We start from the raw sequence: 19193 nt of genomic DNA, 5'->3' as shown, positions 1-19193 counted from the left end.
CAATTGTTTTCTGTCTTTACACATCAGTGTATTATCACGAGCCGCAGGGTATAATTTGGTTTTGTTCATGTATGTTTGTTTTGTTTTATTGTATGTTTTAGCCATGATTCCCATCCACTTACATTATAAGAGTGACAGACTGCAAAGCTAAAAATCTTGCTTTGTGTTTTACTGAAGAAACAAAGTCAACTACATCTTGGATGCCCTGGGGGTAAGCAGATAAATATAAAAAATTTAATTTTGGGGGGAAGTATCCCTTTAAGAAATATGAGTGTTGTAACGGTTTACTAAGGCTTTAAACATCCGGTCTCTTTCAGTTATGGGTGTTACTGCATCTTTAACCTAAATTGTGTTTTGTGGGTTCTGGTGACATTTGATTGATTTATGTAGGGCAAAATGTGAGAACGGCAAAGGATGACTTGTTTTGAATCAAGGGATAGTGGAATAATTAATGGTAATATTAATTATGTATATTAATGCAGTTAAGTAATGCTCATTTGTGAGAGTGAGATTTTCTTAATTTTTCGGAATAGACAAACAGAGATATGTGTGTGTGTGTGTGTGTGTGTGTGTGTGTCTGTGTGTGTGTGTGTGTGAGAGAGAGAGAGAGAGAGAGAGAGAGAGAGAGAGAGAGAGAGAGAGGGAGAGCACACTTCTCATGTATTTGGTCTGCAAGAGCTGCATCAACCTCAGAAAAAAAAAGTAGATCCTTTTGATTGTCTGCAGCTGTTTATTAAATGGTATTCCGTCCAGCAAGATGACTTTCTCAGGATGTCTTTGGTTGGTTTACCTGACCTGCACTTTGCTTGCGTTTGTCTCTCCGGCTCCGATGCTGGACCAGTACTCTCAGGGTTTGGTAAGATGAGCTATTACATTACTAAAAGTTAAATATTTTAATAAATAGGAAAACAAACGTTGTGCCATATGTCCAAAGTGAGTTTGGGTTGTATTGTTCTTGATGTGCTTATGTGAGCATAATTTTCCATGTGTAAAATCCCTATGTGTCATATTAAAATAAAAAGGGAATTTCTTGAATTGTTTTGATGAGGGCCAAAATGTGTTAAACAATATGAATATGATCTTAAATTGTGGACTTTATATTTATGATTATATGCAGCTGTAGTCAATTCTCTTCATTTGTCCATCAACTGAGGTGTACGATAAACAAAAGACCCATTAAATGACCTTAAAACAGATCAAACTATTAATTGGACAGTTACACTATGAAAGTGATACAATTTCACTACATTCTTAAAACTGATGGGTTGGAAATTTCTTGAACTTCTAGATGAGGTTAACACATTTTGTGTTACTTTTAAGTCAACAAGTGTGTTAGCCCTCTTTTGGCAAAAGTGTGTTTAGATATTGTAATGTGTTATAATCACACAATTTGTGTAAAAAATATGCTATTTGACCCACCACCTCTCATAATGTATCTATATAAACTGGTGAGCGTGATTTCACCAAGTACAACATGTTGTAGGCTTAAATTCAGGGTAAGGTGCTTCTACACCCTTGTTAAGATATAATTTCCCAATGATTTTAGGAATGAAATATGGGTAGGGTTAGGTTTAGGGGTAGGGATAGGGTTAAGTCTAAATTTTTGGACAATAATGTTGATCCAGGATCATCAACAGATTTTGATCCAGGAACAAATCGTACTTGGGGTGACCATAAACTACAGTTTTAAAGAATAAAGAAGTTTAGAGGGACCTTCCCGTGGCCATGTAAAAAGAGATTGAGAATATTTCTGGCAGCACCGATAGATAAAGTTATAATTTTTTCAGTTTTTATGGACAAATTATGCAATGCAAAAACTCTAGCAATAGCTCGCTTCCATCCATGAACACGTATCACTGCATGAAATTTCACAGTCTGATGCATCAGTCATATAGAGAGAGAAAATAAAATAAAAAAGAACACGCGCTGTGTTTTCTCAAAAGGACTTTCATAGGATAATACTTAGGTTATGAGACACTGACGCATCATTGAAGAAAAAAGTTACATTAAATTCAATATCTTGTGTCTTTAAGACTTGAGAACCAAATGATCAGTGACAGCAACACAGAGCAGTGAAAGGTGTCCCGAGTTTATACCTTTTAAAAAAGGCACAAAAACTGCAAAAATCAACAAAATGGTAAAATACATCCACCCAGAGCATGCTCACAGCTGTTGAATTACAACAGAATACAATACAATGCCGATGGAGTGGATATTCACGATTGAAACAAAAAGAAAAAGAAAAAAATTTAGTAAATTAAAATAGCTACTGTTAGTGCAATTGACTACTTATTTTTGACAGTTTTTTTTTTTTTTTTTTTTTTAGTTAGCCTCTCCAAAATGAGCCTTTTTTCAGTTATTTATAGGTGATGCAGTCATTAAAGAGATAGAGAGGAAGAGATAGAGCGTGTTTTTTTTTTTTTTTTTTTGGACGTTTGCATGAGAATTTCTTGCGTGTGGGAAAGACAGGACATCAGTGGTTTTCAAACTCTGACGTCAGGTCAAGTCAAGTCAAGTAACCTTTATTTATATAGAGCTTTAAACAAAATACATTGCGTCAAAGCAACTGAACAACATTCATTAGCAAAACAGTGTATCAATAATGCAAAATGACAGTTAAAGGCAGTTCATCATTTAATTCAGTAATGTCATCTCTGTCAAGGACCTCCAAGGAAAATTTAGTTGAACACGTTCTAATCTATAATATTTAAAAGATCTTAGTGACCACAGACCACACAAACTTACACAATACAAAAGTAATAATATAAATCTTCATAATACTGTTATTGCATACTGTTCAAAGGTTTTTATGTTGTGGGAACAAAGGTTCTTGAAAAAATCATGTCAATAAAGCCCATCTGAACTGAGAAAAATAATAATAATAGAGATACAAGAAATCTGAATAGAAATAACATATTATTGACATGACTTTTCCTGACCTTTAAATATTTAAAGCCCACATTGTGATGTTTGCAGCAGCACTAACTGCCACCTTCTCTCCTGTCTTTTCTCAATTGTTTCTCTATCACCCTATTAAATTCTTCAACTTCACTGAAATAGTAAATGGAGAATATAATCACTGCTCAGTTAACGGAAATAGTAGTAATGATTAAAAAAGGATGGATTGGACATTGTGTAAAAACAAAGGCCACTTTACCATAAGCATACAATCCCAGTGTTTTCCACAGATCTGGCGTGGCAAGCCCTATTATCAACAAAAGGTAATATTAGTGATACTTGAAACATCAGCGGCTGTCCTCTTTTCTAGAACACTTCACATGATTCATATGACTCAAAATCAGGATTCATTCATAAATAGTGGCATGGCTAGTTCAATCGACAGAAATATGGCACATAAATCATAACTGTTGCAAATTAGCTTTCCTTATAATTACGTACATTTCACTTCAACCTTCAATGAATTATCACAAACTTTTCAAAAGACATTTTGAAAGTCTTTAGTAGGCTATTATATAATCACCTGACTTCCAAGTAAGCGATATTCAGTGAAAAGTTGAGGCACCAGAGAAATAATGGCTTGTGAAGTGACATAAAAAGCAATAATTAAATGGAAATGAACACATTGAGTTTAACAATGCATTTTTTATTATTATTTTATAAAACACAACCAACACAAAATGTATAACAATGATGTTCCTCTTCAGGAACTCGAGCTGCGTCAAATGCGCTTTGGGGAACGCGCCCAGAGTGAGCGTCTCCGAATATTGTGTGTAATCAGTCTAATGGAAGAGCGTGACGTCACAGGCGGGGTGATGTAAGCAACCAGGAAGCTATAAAAGCACGTGCCGCGCAGCTGGCATCAGCTTCGCGTCTTTCAGCAAGTGCTCTGTGTGTGAATGTCACTTGTTTGTCTTGTGAGTCTTATTTACTGTTGTCTGTCCAGTTAGAGCTCCTAGACATGCCAAAGAGCAAGGCAAAAGTTAAGCATTCTGATGGCGATTCCAAATCGCGTTATAGGTTGTGTGTTTCTCCTTGCCCGTGATATATAATGGGTGGGGATACACACAGCCTATGCATGGTTTTTCTGGGTTTGAAGCACGCTGAGTCGGCTCTCGAGGGGGCTGACTGCCTGCACTGTGAGCGAATGTCGGTGCGGCTGCTTCGTTCCCGGAGGCCCCTCTTTGAGTAGGGGGCCTTCGCAATTTGTTCCCCGCAGTGCTGGTCCTGCTTCTGCTGAGGCAGAACGGTGGCTGCACTCGTGGGGTTCGCAAGTCCCTATCTCCTTCCACTTCCCCCAGATCTAGCACCCAATCCCTAGAGTCGGAAGCACACTCTGCAGTTCCTTCCACTCAGGGAGAGGGGTCGACGCTCCGCCTCTCTTCCTCCGAGGAGGTTGATGTTGAGTCGGTCGACAGGGATTCACCACCCCACTCGCTGCAATATGAGGAGCTCTTAGAGGTGGTTAAGTTAAGCATTGATTTGCCCGCCAAAAAAAACGCAGCGAAGCAAGCTTGATGAACGATTCCTGTGCGCGAGTCAGCCACCTCCCAGCCGGGGCCTTCCATTCTTTCCAGACCTGCATGAAGAGATCGCCAGGTCATGGAAACGTCCATTCTCGGCCCTCCTCTACGTCCCCTCATCTGGCTATTATGGAAATGTGGTGGGGATGGGAGAGCACGGTTATAGAGCGATGACCCGGGTAGAACAGACGCTCATGAGCTATCTGTTCCCCAGCGCGGCATCATCTCTGAAGGCCCAGTCATTGCCCTCAAAGCCACTCAGAACAACATCGGCTTTGGTGGGCAAAGGGTATGCGGCTGCAGGACAGGCATGGTGGTGTTACAGGCGTACCAAGCCGACCTACTTAAAGTGCTAGACGAGGGAGAGGAGATCAAGTCCCATGATATTTCAGAGCTAAGAAGGACCACTGATCTCTCCCTCCGCGCCACCAAGGAGACCGCCCGAGCGATTGGGCGGTCCATGGTAGCTATGGTGGCCGCGGAAAGGCACTTATGGTTGACCCTGTCCGATATGAAAGAGCGGGACAGGGTCTGCCTCATGGACACCCCGATTCAGCCTACTGGCCTGTTCGGCGGCGCAGTCAATTCTGTCGTCGACAGGTTTCAGGAGGCCCGCAAACAAGCGGCGACATTCCATAAGTTCCTCCCTTGTCGCTCTCTTGGGGCATCTGGGCGGGAGATGCCCCAGCCGCACCCTAGCTCCTCGTATCACGAGGCCCAAAAGCAGAGCATCGCCTCTCATGCTCCTCCGCTCTCTGCCTAGGTCTTCTAAGCCCAAGCAAGATCTGAGGGCAGTTATTAAGCTAAGAAGTCCTCTGCCAAGAAACCCTGACGCCATGAGCCCAGGGTTTCAGAGGGCAGCCTCTTCTGGGGTAGTGCAGTACACACCGCAGTACATGGTGCCCGTCTCGCCTCAGCACCATCTGGTGGCCGGTCTGCCAACCCTGCCAGTGTTCTAGGGTGCAGCGGTCCCCAGCGAGCATCGGACTCAGTATCTTCCGCCCGTATGGGTAGCGGGGCTGAGACACTCGCCGCCCCTGCGGGGGCCTCTTACACCAGAAGTCAGTCTCGAGAGACTGATTCCTTTAGTAGATTATTTAGCAGTGTGGAAACTGCTGCCAAATGTATCTCCATGGGTCTTGCACACAGTAGAAAAATGCTATCGTATTCAGTTCGGCTCCGCACCACCACTATTCAACAGGGTCATTCCGACGATAGTCGGCCCCAGGCAGGGTCTGGTTATGGAATAGGAAGTGAAAACGCTATTAGAGAAGGAGGCCATCGAGGTGGTCCCTCCTCAGGACAGGGAGTCCGGATTTTACAGCCGGTATTTCATAGTACTAAAGAAGGATGGGGGGCTGCGTCCGATTATAGACTTGAGAGTCTTAAATCGTTCAGATATGAGATTAGAGTTCAGAAAGCTCACAATCAAGCATGTTGTAGCTCAGATCAGGTCCGAGGACTGGTTTGTCACAATAGATCTCAAAGACGCATACTTCCACATATCCATCCTTCCACAACACGGAAGTTTCTGAGGTTTGCTTTCAGGGGCGAAGCTTACCAATATCAAGTACTTCCCTTCGGCCTTGCTCTCTCACCCCGCACATTCACAAAATGTGTATACGCGGCTCTGGTCCCCCTGCGCATGCAGGGCATCCGCATTCTCAACTACATTGACGATTGGTTGATTTTAGCTCAGTTAGAGCAGGTTGCAGCTCGGCATCGAGATGTCATTCTCGCACATATGGGGGAGCTGGGTTTGAGACAACGCCAAGAAGAGTGTGCTTTCTCCGGTTCAGAGAACCACCTATCTAGGCGTAGTATGGGATTCGTCCACGATGCAGGCACGATTGTCCCCTGCTCGTATCAAGTCGATCCTCATCTCAGTCTTGAGAGTCAGAGAAGGCCAGTCACTTACTGTCAAACAATTTCAGAGATTGTTGGGTCTGATGGCAGCTGCGTCCAACGTGATACCTCTTGGCCTGCTGTACATGAGACCCCTACAGTGGTGGCTCAAGACCAAGGGATTTTCCCCCGAGGGGCAATCTACTTTGCACTATCAAGGTCACGCTGCTCTGCCTCCGTGCCTTAGACATGTGGAAGAAACCTTGGTTCTTGAATCAGGGCCCGGTGCTGGGAGCTCCTTGTCGCCGTGTAATACTAGCGATGGACGCATCCCTCACCGGGTGCAGTCATGAGTGGCCACCCTGCCCGTGGTCTGTGGAGCGGTCGCCATCTATCATGGCATATCAATTGTCTAGAAATGCTAGCAGTTTATCATGCACTGAAGCACTTCCTCCCAGACCTAAAGGGTCACCATGTGTTGGTGCACACCGATAACACATCGGTGGTCTCTTACATCAACCACCAGGGAGGTCTTCACCCAGAAGTGGTGAAGCAGATATGGAGAGTATTTGGCAGGGCTCAAGTAGACCTATTTGCAACTCAAGAGACATCACAATGTCCCCTTTGGTTCTCTCTAGTTCATCCAGCTCCTCTGGGACTGGACGCTATGGTACAGACCTGGCAGAGGCTTCGTCTGTGCGCCTTTCTCCCTATTGCTCTGCTCCCGGGAGTTCTGGCGAGAGTACGCCGGGACAGGGTCCGTCTGTTATAAGTAGCCCCGTTCTGGCCGGGCTGAGTATGGTTCTCAGATCTAGTCTCGCTCGTCGACGGCTCTCCGTGGGAGATACCATTTAGGACAGACTCTCGCAGGCGCAGGGTATGATAATTCACCCTCGGCCGGAGTTGTGGAAGCTGTGGGTGTGGCCCCTGAGGGGGCACAACTGTTAGCAGCTGGTCTCTCAACTGAGGTTGTTGAGACCCTCCTCCAATCCAGAGCTCCCTCAATGAGGAAACTGTATGCCCTGAGGTGGAAACTCTTAACCTCATGGTGCAGAGACAGCCAGTTAGACCCAGCAAACTACCCAGTTGGTACAGTTCTGCAGTTTCTACAGGCTAGGCTCTCTGCAGGATTGACCCACTCCACGCTGAAGGTTTATGTGGCGGCCGTTGCGGCCTACCACACCCTTCTCGATGGCCAGTCACTGGGAAGACACCCCCTAGTTACACGTTTCCTCCATGGTGCGCTGAGGCTGAGACCTCCAGTACGGTCCCGTATTCCCCCGTGGGACTTGGTTGTGGTGTTAGAGGCAATTTGCAAACCCCCATTTGAACTTATTCAAGATATCTCAGATAGACATTTCACACTTAAAACCTCCTTTCTGTTGGCTATCACCTCTCTGTGGAACTTATCTTGAATTTGCATCTGGCATGACTAAAGCATTCATATACCCTCGAGCGGGATATGTTCCCAAGGTTCCCTCTGTTACACCATGACCTGTAGTGCTGCAGGCCTTCTGTCCTCCTCCCTTTCAGGGGCATGACCAAGCGAAGCTAAATTGTATGTGTCCAGTTCGAGCGCTGGACGCATACGTCCACAGAGCTGCCCTATGGAGAAAAACTGACCAATTGAATGTATGCCACGGTCCCCCCAAGAGGGGTTCTCCTGCTTCTAAGCAGACTAGTAGTCATTGGATAGTCGAGGCTATCAACGCCACCTATAAGTCCTTTGGTCATCCCCCATTGTCGGGAGCCAAGGCTCACTCTGCTCGGGGTATGGCGACCTCCAAGGCCTTTTTAGCAGGTGTTTCCATGCTGGACATCTGCAACGCTGTAGGATGGTCCACGCCCTCTACGTTTGTTAAATTCTATGGCCTAGACATGCCAGTCACTCCAAGCGCTTTCTGTCCTCCTGTCCTAAGCTGTGCTCTTCTGATACACACTAGGCAGGGGTTTGGTAGCCTGGCGGCGTTGGTACTCGTTCCCTAAAGCGCATTTTACGCAGCTCGAGTTCCTGAAGAGGAACGTCTCTAGGTTACGATTGTAACCCTAGTTCCTTGAGGGAACGAGACGCTGCGTCTCGGAGCCATACCCCTGGCACCCCTGCCGGCGCTTGCTGGTACTCGAAACTGATGCCAGTGCTTTTATAGCTTCCTGGTCGCTTACGTCACCCCGCCTGTGATGTCACACTCTTCCATTAGACTGATTACACATAATATTCAGAGTCGCTCACGCTGGGCGCGTTCCCCAAAGCGCATTTGACGCAGCATCTCATTCCCTCGAGGAACTAGGGTTACATGCGTAACCTAGAGATGTTATTAATTAATACATCCTTTTTGAGAATGTATTTTTCTAATTTCTATCAATTGAATAAATATATAATATAAATAAAGTATATTTTTGTCTTTTGTAAGTTATACTAAAATTTTTAGCGTGTGATTTCTGATTTCTCTTAGGATTGGTTGAGCAGGTATGGATACCTGCCCCCTCCGGATCCCCACACAGGAAAGCTGCAGACTAAAGAAGGCATTGAGAGAGCCATTAAAGAAATGCAGCGTTTCGCTGGCCTCAAAGACACAGGCAAACTCGGTAAATTCAACACATGCAGGAAATGGTCCAATGGCATTGTTTCACAAGTCTTTTTCTGATCCCCCCCCCCCCTTTCTTTCTGTTGTGTAGTGTTTCTTGCTTCTTCTTTTTTTTCTTTTTTTCAAATCATATTCAAATCAAATCCCTATGTTTTAATTTCATCATAAATGCACGTGTACTGAATAGATTTAGACTGACTTTTTCCTGACTGACTCATGCTGTAGTTGGTGGCTTGTGAATGGTTTGGTCAATGCATCTCTAGAGAAAGAAGTATTTATTTTCTCTCCTCCCAATATGGATTTTTATTTTACGTACTGCAATGGGCTCTCTATCTCTGAAGTCTATATATTGATCTGGACCCTTCTGTCCTGCGCTTCTCTAGACAGTGACACACTGAAACTGATGAACACACCACGGTGTTCACTGCCAGACATTATAGGGTCTGAGGACAAGCTGAAAAAGCGGAGGAGGAAGAGAAGATATGCAACCACTGGGCTTCGCTGGAAAAAGTCTGAAGTCACATGGAGGTCTGCAATGTTAAATTAACAATGGTCACTGACACAATATATACAGTCAACTTTATAAATGTGCAGCCACTGATTTATCTTTTTTCCTCTTTCTTGTCCTAGCATCCATAATTACCCATCTCTCCCTCCATTCCTCAATCCCAGTGAAGTGAACAATATTATGGCCTATGCCCTTAAAGCCTGGAGTGATGTGACCAACCTCGAGTTTCGTGCTACATCCTCAAACAAGCAGGACAAAGCTGATATCAAGATCTCTTTTGGTCGAATGAACCATGAAGATGGGTATCCATTCGATGGGAAGGGAGGGACACTTGCTCATGCCTTCTTCCCAGGGGAGGCTGATATTTCTGGAGATACACATTTTGATGATGATGAGAGCTGGACCTACAAAGGTATAAGGTTTTACTAAATATTTAGTGGTTAATAGATGAATGGCAGTCCCAAAGGTTGTAGAATATTTATGGATTAATCAAATTCAGTGATTTTGTAAATTGACTTTGTTTCCATTTATGAATTTGCATTTATTCCATTATTCCACAGAATATATATATATATATATATATATATATATATATATATATATATATATATATATATATATATTTAATTATAGCATAAATCATGTCATTTATTTCTATAGCGCTTTATAATATAGATTGTTTCAAAGGAACTTTGCATTAATAAACTGGAAAATAAGTGTTAAAGTCTTAAAATGTATAATTTATTAAATCAGTTCAATTTTAGCTGTGAAACAGCTGTACAAAGTGTTGCAAAGTTAGTATCATTGTCAGCTTGGGGTGTTTGACTTCTTTCATAACAAATAAGTATTGCTGTATATGTATTTCACAATTAATTACAAAGAAACACATTGCATTAAACATGAAACAATAAAATAGAATTTTCTTGTAAACTATGATCTATATTTACATCAAAAAAAGTGTATAAGTTCAGCAGTAATGTACTGACAGGTAACTTTATCAAAAAAAAAAAAAAACAGTGAGAAAAATCATTACTGTTACAGTACATGCCATATTTATTTTAGAACATTTGATTAAACATTTACGTAGTACGTGAAATATAGTCTGAAGAGGTTTATCTTGATGTGGCTGAAAATGGCCTCAACTGATGATTCCCCCACTTATAAATGTTCTTACAAACAAAGAAGAACCACTCATCTTATTCTCCCCATTTGTTTAGCTGACTGGGGCACTGATTTGTTTGCGGTGGCTGTGCATGAATTTGGTCATGCCCTGGGTCTCTCTCATTCCTCCGCTCATCATTCCATCATGAGGCCGTACTACCAGGGTCATGTTGGTGATTACGCATCCTACATTCTTCTGGAAGATGATCGTTATGCCATTCAGTCGCTCTACGGTAGGAGCATGTTCATAAGCTTTAGTTACCTGCAGGGGTGCATTAACGCTCAGGCTTTAACGGGCTGAAGCCCAGGGGCCTGCACTGGGGAGGGTCCTACTGGCTGCTGGAACATTATATATTCTTTTATATGTATTAATGTATGAGCGTCAGCATCAGTTGCAGCAGCATTCTGTAAACAAACTCACAGACTCACTTTTGGCTATATTTTCCCGTAATTCCCATTTGTAAATTTTGGTCTCTTGTTTCCAGCTATTTTTAGTTGTAAAAAAACTTCTTCCACATTGGAAAATAAGGTGGATAATTCTGCAGTTCCACAAGTGCCACCCTCTGGCAAAAAGTAAATTGGATATTTTAAAAGATATTCACTTATATTCACATTTATGCAGAACAATGTTGTTTATTTTCCCCTTAAAGTTGGAGATGAACAGTCTTTGCAATCTTTGTTACTCTGTCTAAATGAAATTAAAATTTGGCTCTATAATAATTTTCTTCAGCTTAATGAAAGAAAATGTGAAATCATAATATTTGGGCCATCACATTTTAAAGAGTTTGAAGTCAGTATTCTTGCTTCATTGGAGATGACTGTGAAGGATAATGTGAGAAATCTTGGGGTCATTATTGACTCATCGCTTAGCTTTGATAAACAGATTAATTCAGTTGTAAGAAGTAGTTTTTATCATCTTAAAATTATTGCTAAGCTTAAACCTTTTCTTAGTTTTAAGGATTTGGAGACCGTTGTTCATGCATTTATTTCTTCGCGACTGGACTACTGTAACTCCCTCTATGTGGGGATCAGCCACCGACAACTGTCACATCTGCAGCTTGTACAGAATGCTGCAGCTAGACTTCTGACGGGCACCAAAAAAAGAGAGCACATCACTCCGGTGCTGCGTTCTCTTCACTGGTTATCAGTCAAGTTTAGGATTGATTTCAAGATTTTACTGGTTGTTTTTAAAGCTTTACATAATTTGTCTCCTAACTATATTTCCAACCTTATAGAGCCCTAGATTTCAGTTAGGTCTTTAAGATCATCAAATCAACTATTGCTAGTTACTCCTCAGTCCAAAAAGAAGTCAAAAGGTGATCGTGCTTTCTCAGTAGCAGGCCCAAAACTGTGGAACAATCTCCCTCTTTATATTCGACAAGCTCCATCAGTGGAGGTCTTTAGGTCTCAGCTGAAGACTTATCTGTTTAGCTTGGCTTTTTAACTAGTTCTTGTTTAATTCTGTATTTTAAAATTTGTATGTCTACTTTGTTTTTATTTTCACAATGTGAAGCACTTTGTGCAACAAAAGTTGTGTATAAATGTGCTATACTGTTATGTGGAGGGGTTGGGATGAACTCAGATGCAGACAGGATGTAACAAACACAGGGTGTATTAACACAAAAAGGGGAAAACAAAACCCACAAGGGGGAAAACAAGGACTAGGGTAGACACTGAATAACTCTCTAAAACACAATAAACAAGGTAGACAAAGACTCTGAACACTAACTACTAACAAACACTCACGGTAGTACAACGACTTCTTTGAGGGGTTACAAGGACACGATATTTCAGGAGGCTGACAGGTAGGAACACATAAGTAGCACATTGACAGAGTGGAACAGTTTGAGGAAACAATGAACCGACCAAAGACAGAGCACACTAGAGCCGCGTTTCCACCGCAGGAACTTTACCCAGGAACTAGGGACTTTGGCCTGGTACTCGGTGTGTTTCCACCGCAGGAACCAGGAACTAAATAAAGTTCCGGGTAAAAAAATGCCCCTCAGAAAGTCCCTGCTGGCGAGGTGGTACTTTTTCAAAGTTCCGGAACTTTCGGGGGCGGGACTTTGGCGCTAAACATTCTGATTGGTTGAGTTCACGCAGCATTGGTTGAGTTCAACCACCATTTATTCGAATCAACATTTTCTAAATATTACTGTTATTGTGTCATGAAATGTAATTTTAAAAGTATTTCAGGCGAGAATGTAGTTGTTTAAAACTCAAATCTGTGGTTTATTTATAAAGACAGTGCCTATTTAAAAATGTGTTTCGCCGATCTCAGAGACGGTAAGCTCCACTCGATCAGCGGGAGCTCAGTCCTCATGTATCCGCAGAGAGCAGCCTCATCTCGGATAGATCTTCTGATATGTGCCGCTGGCTTTGATGTCTCTTTAGTGGTTAAACATAAAATATAATTCAGCTGCGTGGTAAATCTAACAGGTTTTCTTTGGAATGTATTCAATTTATCTATATGTTAAAATTAAAATAAAAAAGGCAAGTCTATATAATATTTCGTTTCATTGCAATGGCTGTATATAACATTACACATATCCCTGAACTAAGTACATTTCTGCAGCTGTTATTATGTTTAAATGAAAACGAAAGGAGGCAGTGGTATTTTATATCCTATTTAGTTTTATTGTAAATATACTGAGGGGAAAATAACAGTAGCCAAAGCGATCTGAGTTCACGCAGCATTGGTTGAGTTCAAACACCATTTATTTGGATCATTTTCAAATATTACTGTTATTGTGTCATGAAATGTAATTTTAAAAGTATTTCAGGCGAGAATGTAGTTGTTTAAAACTCAAATCTATGGTTTATTTATAAAGACAGCGCCTATTTAAAAATGTATTTCGCCGATCTCGTAGACGGTGAGCTCCACTCGATCAGCGGAAGCTCAGTCCTCATGTATCCGCAGAGAGCAGCCTCATCTCGGTCAGATCTTCTGATATGTGCCGCTGGCTCTGATGTCTCTTTAGTGGTTAAACATAACATAATTCAGCTGCGGGGTAAATCTAACAGGTTTTCTTTGGTCTGTATTCAATTTATCTATATGTTAAAATGAAAATAAAATATTATAATATAATATTATAAATATAATATTTCGTTTCATTGTAATGGCTGCATATACACGTACATATCCCTGAACTAAGTACATTTCTGCAGCTGTTATTATGCTTAAATGAAACCAAAGGAGGCAGTGGTATTTTATATCCTATTTCATTTTATTGTAAATATACAGAGAGGAAAATTACAGGATTCGCGTAGTCGCTGACATCACACTCCCCAGTCGAATGCACAAAGTCAGAACTAACTACCAATGATGCACGTCCAAAATCAGCGTACCTTTTTTTTTTTTTTTTTTTTTTAAATCAGGGGTACTTTGTATTGAGAAACGCGCAGACCTACGTCACCAGTCTATTTGCCTAATCTACCCGGTACTTTACACCGTGGTGGAAACGCAGAAAGCAAGGGGTCTGGGGGGAAAAAAGTTCCTGGGAAAAAAAGTTCCTGGTACAAATGTTCCGGGTAATTTCGGTGGAAACGCGGCATAGGAGATCTAAATAGGGGAACTAATCAAGACACGACAGGTGGCACAGATAGGACAATCACGACAAGACTAGGATAACAAGGGGGGCGGGGCAAGGGAACGAGACAACACAAGCACATGGCCCAAAGACAAGGCCATGTGCTTGTACACAAAACACGGGTCTGTCATGGTCCTGCCTCTAGACTAGAGAAAAGTCAGGACATGATGGCAGGACCATGACATATACAAATAAATTGAAATGGAAAATTTTTAATAAAAGTTAACTAGCATATATTTAAAAATAAAAATAATTATAATTTGCCTTATATAATTGTCAGGAAGCTAAAAAAAACAATCAAGTGTAGGGGTGCCTTACATGATGCTGTAGCTCAGTGGCCTCTGGTTATCTGAAGATGCCCTGGTTACCTGCTCTGGTAGGGCTGTAATGATGCACCCCAAACCGGTTGAAAATTGATACAAATATGTGATGATTCAAATCAGTTGAGATGTTAACGAATCACGATACAGTTAGGGATCTGAGTTTAAATGAATTTTGCCTAAGAGTAGTGATATGAGTGCAGCACTGCTTTTTTCTTTTTTTTACAGGCGTAACCAAGGAAACACTGTATTGCTGCTGTTCCATGAGCGCCACCTGTTGTCAGAGAGTGAATTTGTGTCTCATGCAGCCTTTCTGCTCTTTTTGTTTTATGCAGGGTTTTATGTAGTAGTTTCACAAAGCTAAATTCAGACCATTCTGTTTTTTTTTTTTTTTGTTTTTTTTTATCTATTTTCAATCAAAAACTCATGTGTGCAGCATCTTTGTTTGGATTGTGAATAAAATGCAGTGGTTGTCTCTAATTTTAAATGGAAAGCACTGGCAAAGCCTTTGATTATATGAAAATATGTGTATTATTTATTTATTTGATTTGCGTTTTGTTTTGAAACTTGAGTTTAGTTTAGTTATTTGACACAAATTAGTGTGCAGCATTTTGTCCAGACAATATTAAAGGACGCCTTTTCATTTAGAATTTGTCTTCAATATTTTTTGTTAAAATATAAATAACGAAATAAATAAATTGTGTGAAATCATATTGTGGAATCAGAATTGTGAACTGTATCGCATCGGGAGTTGAGTGAATCGTTACATCCCTGTGCTCTGGTAACTGTAATATTTCATGCAGAAATGAGTATTGTGGTCAATTTACAGTCATTTTAAACTTTTTTTCTTTGTTATTGAACTATCATTTTAAACAAGAACATGTGCCACAAATTTAAAATAAAATAAAAACATTAATTTATTTCATTCATTCATTTAAACATTGTAACATTTATTTATTTAGATTAGGCTTGGCTCATATTTCATTGTCTGTAACTGTAAACCAATTTTTCCAGTTTATCATGATGTGCTGAGCTGACCATAACTAAAGTTTTCGCTGTGGTTTTGGTTTGTGTTTTGGCAGGAAGCAAGAGAAGCACATCAAAACCATTCCCAAATCTTCCCACACCTGCCTTGCCAAAACCACCGAGACCACCTCAGCCCAAACCACCTCAGCCCAAACCACCGAGTACACCTCAGCCCAAACCACCGAGACCACCTCAGCCCAAACCACCTCAGCCCAAACCACCGAGTACACCTCGGCCCAAAGTTCCAATACAGTGAGTCATTTTTACCTATTTGTACCATTTTTATCTAAAAGTGATGATAATATATCAGCATATTACAATGATTTATGGATCATATGACATTGAAAACTGGAGTAATGATGCAGAAAATTCAGCTTTGCATCACAGAATATTCCACAATACAGATTTTACTCTATCAAATAAATGCAGCCGTGTTGAGAATAAGAGTATGCTTTCAAAGACACCCCAAACATTTGCACAGTAGCATAGAAACACTGTGTGGAACTTCTCCAGCACTCAAATACATCAACTTAAAAGTGTTAATGGCCTCTGTGACCTCTCTGTTTATCTAGACCTGATCCATCAGTCCTGGACCGTTGTAAAGGAGATTTTGATGCAGTGGCAAACATCAGAGGAGAAGTTTTCTTTTTTAAAGGTATCCGATGACTGTTCTTACAAATGCACAGATATTGAAAGGCAGATCATAGTTGATCATCTTAAAGGCCACTAGAAACTTAAGATTTGTAATGCAAGACACTACAGGTGAACAGAGTAAAAAAAATAACTAGATATTACCATGCTTTCTCCAGCAGATTAATCAGAGTATTATTAGAACTTTTCAGAAATTAAATGATTACATATTTAAAGATCCATTCTCTTATAAAATATGCACTAATTACCAAATTTCCAGAACAGAAATGTATGGATGCAAATAGATAAAGTGCAATAAAAGAAACTGTGAAAGAAGACAAATTAGGGAAGCAAAATAAAACCTCAGAAATGACGATAAATACTGGATTTGCTTGTAGTGACTTACACAAAGGTGGAAATTTTTGTTTCATTCCTTTTGCTCTAGGTCAATATTTCTGGCGAATCCAGCAATCCGGTTCTCTTGTGTCCTTTGAGCCAGTTCTCATAAAAAACTTCTGGTTCGGTCTTCCTCCCGGCACTAACAAGATAGATGCAGTTTATGAAAGACAAACGGATAGCAGGATCATCTTCTTCATAGGTTAGCTCCTTTTTATTCAATTTGGGCACAATGGAAGTACAAATCAATTTGAAAAAGCTAATTTCTGTAAGGGAATGCATAACTTTTTTTTCCCACACAGGCTCACAGTACTGGGTATTTAAAGACAACATGGCAATGTCTGGCAACCCACGTCCACTGTCAGACTGGGGGCTGATCTCTCATGACGGAAGTGAGGTGAGGAGGGTGGATGCTGCCTTTATTTGGGCTCATAATGGAAAAACCTACATCTTCAGTGGTGGAGAGTACTGGAGGTTCTCTGGGACTGAGAAGAGCCGTGCAGATGCAGATTACCCCAAAAACGCCATCCTCTGGACGGGCGTGCCCAGTAACCCAGATGATATCATCACCGGGAGAGACGGTAATGTAGAGAAAGTCTGTTTACATCAAGTGCATTTCCAGCTTTAGGCTGCTACATTATCAGTTTACTATAGCTATGAAGCTTTGGCTTCGTTTGTGACCACTCCAATCAATCTGTAGCAGAATAGAGCACTGCAGTAATTATATATTTTTTGTAGGCCAATTAAAAGTTTGCATCACCCTGGTTGCCTTGACAAAAACCTAGTAGGATTTTTCTATTTGCTTTTTAGATTATTGCATAAAATAATCTCTGTAACCGACAAAAGTTTATGATTCTTACACATTTTGTTCATTAGGTTAATCTTCACAAGTAAGCAAAACTTAGAATACAAAAAAAAAAAAAATATATATATATATATATATATCATGGTCACATGACTTCAATGTCACCACATTTGAGAAATTGTAACTCTTTAAAATACATTTTAAAGTTGATATATATATATATATATATATATATATATATATATATATATATATATATATATATATATATATATATATATATATATATATCAACCTTAAAATGTATTTTAAAGAGTTACAATTTCTCAAATGTGGTGACATTGAAGTCATGTGACCATGATATATATGTGTGTGTGTGTGTGTGTGTGTGTGGAAGTGCTAAAATATGAACTTTTTTCGGGTTTGTTTACAAATTGTTATTATTCAAACTTTTCATAAGTTAGCTGTACATTTCAGGCATTAAAATGCACTAAAACCTAACTGAATCATTCAATTTTAATACATTTTTATAAATCTTTAATTAAAATATGGACAATTTATATATTTATATTCATATGTCTGTATTAAAGTCATAAAATAAATTAGATTTTACTGGGTTTCTGCTTTGTCTTTCATTGGTTATTCAATTATTCAAATTATCAAAACACAATTAGAAACATTATAGGTTATTTTGTATTTTACATTAATGACACTTTAAAATGGTATTTAAAGTACATTAAAATTATAGTAAAATTATAGAAACACACAACTGCAGTTCGATCTGCTTGGTCTTCCATGTTCAGCATAAGAAATTATGCAGAATGAATATCAACCACAAGTTATAACATTATCTTCTTCACTCATTATTTGTAAAGTACATGTAAACATTAAATCTGATAACCATGTAGCATTTAAATATTTAATGCAGAATTACACAATGCAGTATGTTGTACACAAATATTGGGTGAACTGATGAAATCAACATTTCTCCAACTTTGTATGCAATCTCAATGCATTTTACTCACAATTACTTTCTCAACCTCTCAGGAGATTGCTATTTCTTCAAGAACAACTCATACTGGATTCTGAAGAACGGAGAATTAGACAATGTCAGTCAGAAATCAACAGCAGTCGATTGGATGATGTGTCCTGAACCGACCAAACTTCCTGACAATCCACGTCAAAGAGGAGAATATGACTGTGACCAGAACAGAGCCTTACAGATGAGTGCTTCATCCTGGTTACTGTTGATCATATTACTGTTTTATCCAGGTGTTCTTGTATAGGGCCACTTGCAATAACAACAACAAAAAAAAACCTTCAAACTTATTTTTACAGAGTCTTTCAAAGCACTTAAAGTGATATATAATTTCCAAATAGTACTACGAGCAGCTTTGCATGGTAAAAGACAGTTTTATATTTTAACTATGCACCTTTAATGTGTAAATATATTAAAATGAATTATTTTAAGCTTATTTTAGGGTAAAGTTGAAATAAAGAGGCTGAAATGATATTAATGGAACTGTATACAGTAAATAAATAAAAACCTTCAAACTTATTTTAACAGACTCTTTCAAAGCACTTAAAGTGATATATAATTTCCAAATAGTACTACGAGCAGCTTTACATGGTAAAAGACAGTTTTATATTTATTTTTAACTATGCACCTTTAATGTGTAAATATATTAAAATGAATTATTTTAAGCTTATTTTAGGGTAAAGTTGAAATAAAGAGGCTGAAATTAAATTAATGGAACTGTATACAGTAAATAAAGCATGCATTGAAAAAATGCATGCTGGGGTCGGCCATTGCTGGCACAGTGGTTAACCAGAAAAAAAAAAAAAA

General features: G+C 39.8%; 1 protein-coding gene across 1 annotated transcript; it reads left to right on the top strand.

Annotated features, from left to right (window-relative positions):
• The first annotated feature begins 670 nt into the window (after positions 1-670).
• On the top strand, positions 671-19193 carry LOC113056394 (matrix metalloproteinase-25-like). The gene is made up of 10 exons (XM_026223163.1): positions 671-856; positions 8780-8912; positions 9295-9439; positions 9542-9831; positions 10637-10813; positions 15573-15768; positions 16089-16171; positions 16592-16744; positions 16845-17123; positions 18395-19193. The coding sequence occupies exons 1-10, from the start codon at positions 758-760 to the stop codon at positions 18631-18633; spliced, it is 1794 nt and encodes a 597-aa protein (XP_026078948.1). The 5' UTR covers positions 671-757; the 3' UTR covers positions 18634-19193.

The sequence above is a fragment of the Carassius auratus genome, chromosome 37, assembly GCF_003368295.1.
Source record: "Carassius auratus strain Wakin chromosome 37, ASM336829v1, whole genome shotgun sequence".
Lineage (NCBI taxonomy): Eukaryota > Metazoa > Chordata > Actinopteri > Cypriniformes > Cyprinidae > Carassius > Carassius auratus.
The sequence above is the reverse complement of the archived record's forward strand: the minus strand, read 5'-3'. Positions and strand labels throughout refer to the sequence as shown.